Genomic DNA, 10,068 nt, shown 5'->3' on the forward strand with positions numbered 1-10,068 from the left:
ATAGTTTGTAGGTCACAGATAGAGGAACAGGTAAGAGAAATGAGGAGACTCACATCAAACAAATGAGATGAGCGTTACATGCCTTTACAACAGGAAAGCATAACGTGGCATCTGCATGCAGAGTTGGGGCGCTTTGCTGCCTACAAAACAGAGCGTCACCCAAGATGACAGTATTACATATGAAAAATAAAGTATGTAAGACATGGATTAAATTAAGGCATGTAATTTTTTTCTTTGCATACATCCTAAGGCTTTGTACTCCATAAAACAACTGTTATTTGTTTTACGGGGTACAAAGCCTTAGCATGCATGCAAAGAAAAAAAATTTGCATGTCTTAATTTAATCCTGTAGTGGTAGTTCTATTTTTTTTAACTTCACAAGGAATGTACCTAAAAATTTCTGAAATTAGGAAATGGTCTAATGCTGCTTAATACTTGAATCTACTTGCATTTACATTTATCCTTTCTTTCACTACAATCAGGCCGGGTTCCCTATACCTCTGAAGATGATGCAGCCATTTTAAATTATGTCAGCATACGAAAGACTGAGACTGGAGGGAACCGTCTTTGGCAAGAGATGGAGAAGCAGCGTGTGACCTCTCACAGTTGGCAGTCAATGAAATCCAGATATAAAGATAAGCTGGCTAAAAAACAGATGGGAGCTGTGGAACAGGAAAAGGCAGAAGAAGACACCAATGCAGCCCAGGTAAGTAAATCCCTAGAAAATATACTCGCTTATCACATACTCATCCAGCATCCCATTTCTGTTGACGAGTACAATAGTAGATATGTTGCTCTATGTTTCATCAAGAGCTACTTTTTTTATTCCCTTTTATGTGTGTAAAATCCAGCATCAATGCTGGTAAAAACTTTGATGTTGTCAGTTAATTGTCTGATACAAAACACTGATAGGACTGAAAATAATTAAGTAACTGATGCATGTGAGGTACATTAAGAGTGTCACAGTATTAAAGTATTGCTGAAATAAAAAAAAAAATCAGATTATTTACTGCTTTGAAATGTCCTTAGTCACTTAAAACCATTTTATTTTCAGTTATCATTTTGAGTTGATCTTTAGTTTATTTATTTTCAATCACACCCATTATGAGATCGCTGTCAGCAAGAAAAACTGCTTATCAGTAAATAAATGTGTTACACTAGTCAGCACATGTATACGATATATCTATACTGGAAACCTTTTATGCATTTTAGCATGTAATACTTGTATATGTTAAGTTTGTTTTATATGATTTTCCCACAACCCAGTTATCTGCTTTTACGCTTTTTAGATAATAAAGCTAAGTAGTTTGATTTTCTTCATAACATTAACAAGTTTCTACTTCTGCTTTTAAAGTTATCTGTAAGTTTAGAATTAGACTTTGTTATTTAGAATAAAATGATATCATGTGGATATTTTTGTTGCATCAGCTGCTTCATCAAACATTACACACAGCTTCAGGTGGAAAAAGTAGCTGAAGAAGAGGATGCTGCCACTGGGATCCATCTAGTCATGCTGCATCATCATAATCTTGAATTACCACTAGACACACACAACCTACATCTTTATTAGATCTTAAATGTTTCTATGTTACTGAAAGATTCCTATTTTTCTGCTTTTAGGTGGAAAGAAATCGGCAGATTAACATTCAGAAACATTCAAGTGAAACTGATGTTACTCCCCCTCAGACACATTCAGCGGAATCAGACCTGACACAGGTACAGCAGAGTCCAGAAATAAGTTCCTGTTTTCTGTGTTGGTTTTGCAGCTGATGTTTTGCAGTCCTCATCCAGGACTTTTTTTTTTTCCTTTATGCTATCTTCCTCTACAAGAAAGAATTATTTTCCTTTCCAGAAAAATTCTCTTTCTTGCAGGGTTAAATCCCAGAAGGATATTTTTTTTCTATAAAATTATATACTTCCTCTTCAAGAAAGAAAGAACCACCTTTTCTGCAGGACTAAAATCTCCAGAGAGTATTTTATGCTAAAATACTATATTCCTATTCAGAAAGACAGCTCTGTCCGTTCAGAAAGAGCTATCTTTTCTGCAGGGCTAAAATCTCCAAAGAGTTATAGATCCCACACAATGATAAGTTCTCCACGGTCGTTTCCAATTCGGTCCAATTTCTTCTACGGATGCGTTGGGGCCGCAGCAGAGCTGCAAAAGCTGTTTCTCTGTCTTTGTCCATGGTTTTTATATAAAATTTTAAACTCCACCTTATAGAAAACATACATTTCTCATTTACTGTAATACAAATTATTACACACAAAACTACTAGACCCCTTGTGAATCTTCCGTCTTCTTCCAGCCAAAGCTGAGAAACCAGGAGGAGAGTTCCTGGTGTCTGACATTATGAAAATTCATAGAGTCCTTTTGAGAACAATGAGAATCTGTTTTCAGGCTGAGTCCCTGTTATGGTGTTAGGTGTTTGAAACATAAAACACGTCAAGTGCAGCTCCTTATCTTAAAGTAAAAGCGCTGCAAAGAGGATAGGTGAATAGGGGTGAATTCTCTCCTACTACCTCCTTTAACACACCGTCTATAATACTGCTCTATAATCCTTTATATGGTAAATATAATTTCAAAAGAATTACTACTTCTAAAAAGAAAAAGGTTTATAAAAGTTTGCTACAGTTAATTGAACTATAGTATTAAAACAACATAAAACCTCTCTATGTTATCATCTCCACTCTGCCAGCCAAGGCCAACAGCGAGGAGGGGGAAATTTCTCTTACCTCCCTCCACAGATGCAGACAGGGCCTAGAGTAAGGAGGAGAGAGCAGAAGTAAAAAGGGAGGGGGGGTCCCACTCTCACCACTGCTCCACAATCTACAAACATGAATTTCTAGTTATAAAAGTTACTAAAAAAAAAGGTTATAATAAAACTAATCAACTATTGCATTACAAACAAAAATACATATCTTGTTAAAGCTTTTGATAATCATGTAAAAACATTTGTGAATCTGCAGTGAATATATGATTTTAGAGTAACTCTTTTAGGGTCAGAAGGTCAGAGGGGAAGCTCCTGACACAATCTCCTGGTCAGCCTTTCAACAGGCTGCATCAACAGTTTTGTGAACTGATGATTCAGTTTACAAAACTGGTGTTGTGTCTCCACAGATCAGCGTCCAATCCATACCAGTAGAAAGCACACTTGTAAATGTGGATCCTCAGACATCAAACTGTCTGATTGAGGAAGAGCAAAAGAACCAACAGGTTGATGAACAAACAGATGGAAACACTCAATCAGAGAGCGTAGAAGCAGAAACAAGTCATTCCCTGCAAACTAAAGAGCCCTGTGCAGACCTACAGACTGTTACCGAAGCCGATACAGCTGACGGCACAGAACTGGAAAGACCCCAAACTTTATCTACACCAAAGCAAAGCTCAAAAGAAGAATCTGATTCAGCTCAGCCTGAGTCGACTCCCAAATCTACAGCTTCTAAAAAACAAAAGGAGAAGCTGAAAACCTCTGACAATCTGGAACAACCACCGCGTCGAGTAACTCGCAGGCAGCTTGAACTCGAGGCGGCGTTTTGCCCTGAGCCATATGGGAAAAAACTCCGATCATCCTCAACCACCGATACACATTTCACTTCAGCTCCCCAGCCTCTGAAGAAGACTAAATCAGCAGTGAAATCTGCTCAGAAAAACAAAGAAGACCAGCCACCTCCCAAGAAAGCCAAAGGAAAGCACATGGAAGCAGTGGCAGAGAGTCAGGGTGAAGCAGAGCCGTGTGATCATGATGCCAACTCCGAACCAGCGCAGTCAGGTTTGTCACTTATGTTCCTTTCACTCTGTGATTCAGGTACATGCTCTGTAATGCAGAATAATAGATCTCTTTTTCTCCTGTCTTTCAAGATGAAGCTAATGCAGCGCCACAGAAAGCAGGGGGAAAAAAAGCCAAGAGACAGCTTGGGATTCTTGAACTGGCAACAAAGGAATTTGAGGATGAATCTGAGGTGAGAGATTTGATGATCTGTGCCTTGTCACACCATTAGAGGCAACTTATTTCCTCTGCCATGGAGGTTAGGTTTTTCCCTGTGTCTATCTGTCTTAACACAAAAATTACTGGGCAGATTTTTGTTTTTTATGTTTTTATGAGAATTGGTCGCAGTTTGGCTTATATTCCATTAAATTGTTGGAGTGATCTGCAAAGAATTGTGGACACAGATGTTTCAAAGGATTCTTCACAATATGGGTCAAAAGGAGTTACTTTGTTCAGGTCTGTGCTCTCTAAATTGCTTTTCTAGTGTTTTGTATATACCCACTACCATTTGATCATCGTTAAATATACAGACGTCCTCAAATTTTTTCATCCTCTCCCATTAAAGACGGACAAAAAATAGCTGCTTGTGAAATAAGCTGAATTTGACTGAAGACATAATAAATTTAAAATGTATGAAAATCATTTCATTATTTTCTAATTATGGTTCAGTAGAAATATTTTATTCAAACAAACAAATATGATAAAGTAATATATGTGACATCACTCATACAGTAACATTTAGTTAAACAATCCTTTGGTGTTTCCACTACAGTCGGGTGTTTCCTCTGATTCAGACTCCTGCACCTGCTGGCAGGTATTTTGTCCCACTGTTCATCAGAAAAGTTGTCTAATTTGTCCAGGACTGATTCATTTATTCGTTTATTTGTTTTTATCTTCAACTCAATTAAAGAAAAAAAAAACAGTGTCTTCTTTCACTAAATTATAATTTTGCAAATTTTTAGTTATTGTTCCTTTTTTTTTAGTCTCCAGTTATTTGAGTGATTGTTGTAAATTCAGCCTTTTAATTTAATGAAAGGGTATGAATAAGTTTGAGGACTGTAAGTACATGACTATGTGAATTTTTTTATTGCATTCACAGAGCGGATATAGAGAATGTGAAAGTAAGAGAAACTCTGATAAAAGCTGCAATGGGAATGCCATCTTGGAGGATGACTCTTCAGTTACCTGCAGCCATTCATCCTTGGTTATTTTGTGTTTTGTTCAGCTAAAAGTGGTCAAATCCTTTGGAGAAGGGAACAAATGGAAAAAGGAGAGGGAAAGAAAAGATCAATCTTGCCAGGAGGGAATGAATCCTGTTGCTTCTAATTTATAAGCTGGTAATGTGGAGGAATCAGATATAGAAATTAGAACTTTGTTTTTGGCTAATTAAAAACAAATCTATAATTCTTCCACATTAAACAAACGGACCCGTAAGAAAGGGTTCAGGTTTTCCACAGATAAAAGTAAGTTCACCTCCTACCGTACTGTAAGTTAATTGTAAGAGTGCATATCTTCATAGCCTTTTTTTTCTTATTATCTTACTTTTTGTCATAGTCGGATGAAGATGATGCTCCAGATGTCCCAAACCACGCTGAAACCACAGACACATCAACAGAACCCCTCCTCACTCCTGCACAAGCAGCTGCAGATCCTGCTTTTTCACAGTCCATCCTTGAAACTGGACCCAGCCATCAGGGGAATAAGGAGGGGTCTCACCCTGTGCCAGACACAGGCTCCCTTGATCCTGCAGCCGCAGAGCCGGCTGCCCCTGAGCCTGTCAGTGCAACTTCAAAGGCCCACCTGTTTATATTTGAAAGTGAATCTCAGGAAGAGGACTCTCAGTCTGTTGATGGTAACCCTTCAGACCCTCCATCCAGCCTGCAGCCCACCGTAAACAAAGATGTTGCACTGTCTCTGACTCAGATGCAGTTAGAGGAGGACAAGCAGCGAATCAGAGAGCTGATGAAGCAGACAAACCAGGTTTGTGTTTCCAGTTGGAAGCTGGGATTTTGTTTTTACAGAGCGACCTTTCCAGCTGCATCTTTGTCTTTATTTCACACCACAGTTGCACATCTGTTGTGTGTGTTTTCTTTTACCTGTCTAGAAAGTATCAGATGGAGTGATGACACGAGTCCCATCTGTAATGTCACTTCTTCTTTACTGTATTTTCTTGTAGGACTTGGTGAATGTGACCAAAGCCTTGTTAAAGACCAGTGGAGACTTCTCCCTTGCATTCGACCTGCTTTTAAACCCCTCTGTGTCTGTACCTTCATGGAATCGCCATGACGATAATCTGTTGCTCTCAGCTGATCCCGACGTCCGTCAGCAGCTGCAGGAGAAGTATGGTGAGGAGAATGTGGCCAAACGAATGATGTTTCTGGAGGTGGAAGGATGAAAGTGGTCGATGGTTCAGAGACAAAGAATGTAGACAGAAGTATAATTATCCATCATGCTGCTGTTTAGTATAATTAGTTTCCACATCTGTTTATCTTTGGGAATGTCAAAATTTTAACAGAAAAACTATGTTGTTTTCTGTTGTTGTTCTTAACTTTTTCTTTATTCTTCCTGTTTCTGTTTAAAAAACTAAAACTAAATTTAGATTTAAAATGAATAAACTATTAAACATTTTAATCTAAATCATTTTAGTAAAATTGAAAACGATGTGTTTTTTCCTGGTTACTGAATCTTTAATGCATCATAGTAAGAAAATACTTATTTGTGTGTTTTTAATGCATTTTATGTGTTTTTCTTTAATTCCATAATAAAGATGTTTTTACCTCTTCGTAAGATGTTTTCCTTTCATTTTGTCAAAAGTAGCATAAGTATGATGCAATTTAGTCCTAGTTTCAGGTGATTTTCTGGGTCTTATGAACTTTAAAGAATATCAGACAAAAATAAACTGCTACATTTAACCAAAGAGCCACAGTGTAAATGTCCCTTTACAGTTTAAGTATTTATACATGAACAAAAAAGATTGCAGTGTGGTCCATGAACATCCAAAGCACAGCTAAATGATAATCTTGTATGAGTGCAAACACCATACAGTATAAAACATGGTAAATAAAATGGTTAAAATTTAACCAATAAATGTAATCTAATATCTTACTTTTCCCATATTTGTGGGACTCATGAAATGAAATACTTAAATGAAAAAAAAGTTACTTTATACCAGAGGGGAAATGCAATGTAGTAGGTTTTTATTCTTCCATGCCAGTCCCTGTAAAACCCATTTAGGCATGTAAATGGCCTTGTATCCTTATAAGAAAAAGGGCTCCTCACCCTTATAAAGCATAAGGGGTAAGGTTAAGGGGGTTTGACATTAGACTAGTCTGCATGTGAATGTTTGAGATGAGAAAAACAAATCCTCTTTGCTTGACCAGCTCTTAAAGACAGAAATGTGAAATAAACATCACATTAGATAGTAAACAGCTAGAACTGGAAATCCTGACACAGACATGTTCAGTTTATATACCAGACTTTTGCAACAGTGTGAGTGTTTGACTTCAGCTGTGAGTAAATCAGAAGCTGGAAACGGATCTGCTCATGAAGAAGTATCAGATGCAGTATTAAAGTTTGAGAAAACGGCATGACAAGAGTGGATTCTGCACCAGGTTATCCAGCCAAGTGGATCTTCTCCATTATCTGCCTTCATTTCATCATTTTCATACAGTGCAACTGAAATGTTTGAGCTCTGTGCATGTTCCTTTCCTCAGACTAGTGCTGTCTAAACCCCCAGTCATTTCCACCCAGAGCAACGGTCACCTCACGTTTCTTAGTGTTCTGTTAAAATAATTTGATCTCTGTGACTCTTACCAACCTTACATTTCCAGTACCTGCTTTATTTAAAACCACAAATTAAGTTGTGTATCTTTGGCCAGAAACCAGAGCACTCAACCCAAGAGAGCATCCGCACACCACCCCACCTGAACCTTGTGTACCAGTATTAAACACTGCACCATGTAATCCCATTACCTGCACCATACTATGAAAATTACAACTTGCACATTAGCAAATGTCATAGGAAGATGTCTCTGACATTTACTTGTAAGTATATGTAATATGTTTCTAGATTTCCTAGAGGTGCCACTGACATCTGCAAACTGTAGGAGAATAAACAAAACGTGAAAATGGCAGCCATGGCTTGTCTACTGTATCAACATATATGTTTTTTTTTTTTTACTTATTCTCTAAAACAGTAAAAGTTGAAAGAGAAGAAATAGCATTTTAAAGAAAGATCCCAAATAACATTTTATAACCAATCCACCACTTTTATTTAATTTTACCCCAATATCAATTGAGTACATTCATAACTTTAAAACTAAGTCTGCCCTACACCCACATGAATACATTATATCAATAGTTTAAACCAAAATATAATTTTACAAATCTAAGAAAAAGAAAAGCATTTAAATAAACAGATAAATCAGCCATTCAAATAAAAAGGAGGCTGCCTGCTGGGCAGAACAAACACAAAGACCAGTATCTGACACAGTTCGACCTTTAACTCCCAATCATGTATATGAAAATTAAAGATAATGACATTAACAGCAGACAAGTATGCAGATGTACATGTAAAACTGTATGTGGACATAACAGTTAACACATCCATATAATCCCAGTGTTTCACGGATAAAAAAAAAACCAAAACGCTGGAATAAAACTTAATTTAATATGAAACATTCACATCCACCAGGACCTAGTTTACATACAAGTTGATCACACTGTAAGTTGGTCAGGTTGAGAACTTTAGTAAAACAAAACATACCAAGATCTCCAGTGGGTGACAGAACACCATGTATCCCTGGGTTTTTAATAGCTATGTGTTTTTGCTCAGCGTTTACTCATAAGGTAGATACTTCCTGCCAAACTGCTGAACAAACAAGAGTTGCTACAATGTTTTCATCTGATATATGTGGAACCTGCTTCAGCTGATGGGAGAGCAGAGGTAATGCATTTGATGTCGAAAGGTTTTCATGAATTACGACTTTTAAGAAAACCATATTCTTCCAAATGACAGAAAAAATCTAAAAATGAACGCCTGTGTACGCGGAGACAGAGACTGCACAACTTTCCAGAGTTTGCAAGGTTTGTTGTCACATTACTGTACACGTTCGCTTTGGTCGGCTGGTTCGTGTGGTGGTCGGAGTTGTGTGAAAAGCATCTACCTGCTGTTTCCTCTACAGCCATACAGTCATTAAATAATGTGGAGCATCGCCGCTGCAAAGTACAGTACCAATAAAAGAATGGCTCTTTGTTACTTATCAGGCTGGTTTTATATTAACTCAGATAAAAGCCTGTCATGTTCTCTGTGAGTGAGGCATCCCCTCGCTCTCGTCTGATGTTAAGTGTTAGTTTTTATTATGGCGAGCGGACAGTTAAGTGTCACTAAATGACCAAAACTTGGGAACAAATTTCACGTTCCTAAAGATTTAAGAAAAGAGGAATATAGGGACAAAGTTTTTGGTTAACACATATTGATTAAAAACAGTGAAAAATACACTTTCTCCCACAAGTACAGTTATGTAATGAGTAGGATAGACACTTTTGATTAAAAACACAGCGTACAGTCTGTATTGCAGCTTTTTAGTTCAAAATATAACCTTATAAAAAAAGACCCCCAGCTCCTCCCATGTCCTCCCAACAAGCATGCTTAAACTAGAGGCAAGTATCTCAACTTTCTGCCTCTGAAAAACTTCAACATAGAAGTAGCACTTAATCTTTGATCCAGCAAACTGTACATACATTGCAATAAAAAGACCACTTCTGCCCCCATGCTAAGCAGCAAAATCCATAGCAAAAAGGACAAATAAAAGCACAAAAAGGCCGCTGGGGTATATACGATCACATGCCTACAGCTGTTTACACAGCTCTGATGTTTCTAGACCCTTTGAGAAGAAACAAAGCAGGAAATGCAACTTGTCTGGAACAGAGTCCCCTTGCAGGAAATAACTTACAAACATAACTAGAGCAAACCAGACTGAAATCTCGCATTACAAAGTTATCTCTTAAAATGAATAAAAATGATCATACATAAGGTAAATGTGACAGAGGAGCTTTTTAATCAGTATCCTTTGGTTTGTGTAAAAGGTTTCACGGAGCTGTTTAGCTTTGATTGTATTTGTTAAATGTTTGAATGATTTTCATTTAATGCAACTTATTTTTATTTTTAACAATGAAAGCTGATGTTTCGCCACTTTAGCATTAAATAACAACTAGCAAGCGCTTGAATGTATAAGGGGGCGCTGTTCCAGTTGACAATCATTAAAACAAGTCCCCCCCCACCCCCCCCCCCAAAAAAAAA

General features: G+C 37.4%; 1 protein-coding gene across 1 annotated transcript in view; it reads left to right on the forward strand.

Moving 5' to 3' along the window:
* Positions 1–6,162, forward strand: part of terf2ip (telomeric repeat binding factor 2, interacting protein) — a gene marked incomplete at its 3' end in the record, with an annotated part of 9,437 nt that extends 3,275 nt beyond the window's left edge. The window contains exons 4-9 of the mRNA XM_079241721.1: positions 483–706; positions 1,621–1,716; positions 3,119–3,770; positions 3,860–3,960; positions 5,322–5,747; positions 5,944–6,162. Of these exons, the coding sequence (XP_079097847.1) occupies positions 483–706; positions 1,621–1,716; positions 3,119–3,770; positions 3,860–3,960; positions 5,322–5,747; positions 5,944–6,162 (1,718 nt within the window). The remainder of the gene's footprint in view (positions 1–482; positions 707–1,620; positions 1,717–3,118; positions 3,771–3,859; positions 3,961–5,321; positions 5,748–5,943) is intronic.
* Between the last annotated feature and the right edge of the window lie 3,906 nt (positions 6,163–10,068).

This window comes from Telmatherina bonti (assembly GCF_933228915.1).
Source record: "Telmatherina bonti genome assembly, chromosome: 6".
NCBI lineage: Eukaryota > Metazoa > Chordata > Actinopteri > Atheriniformes > Telmatherinidae > Telmatherina > Telmatherina bonti.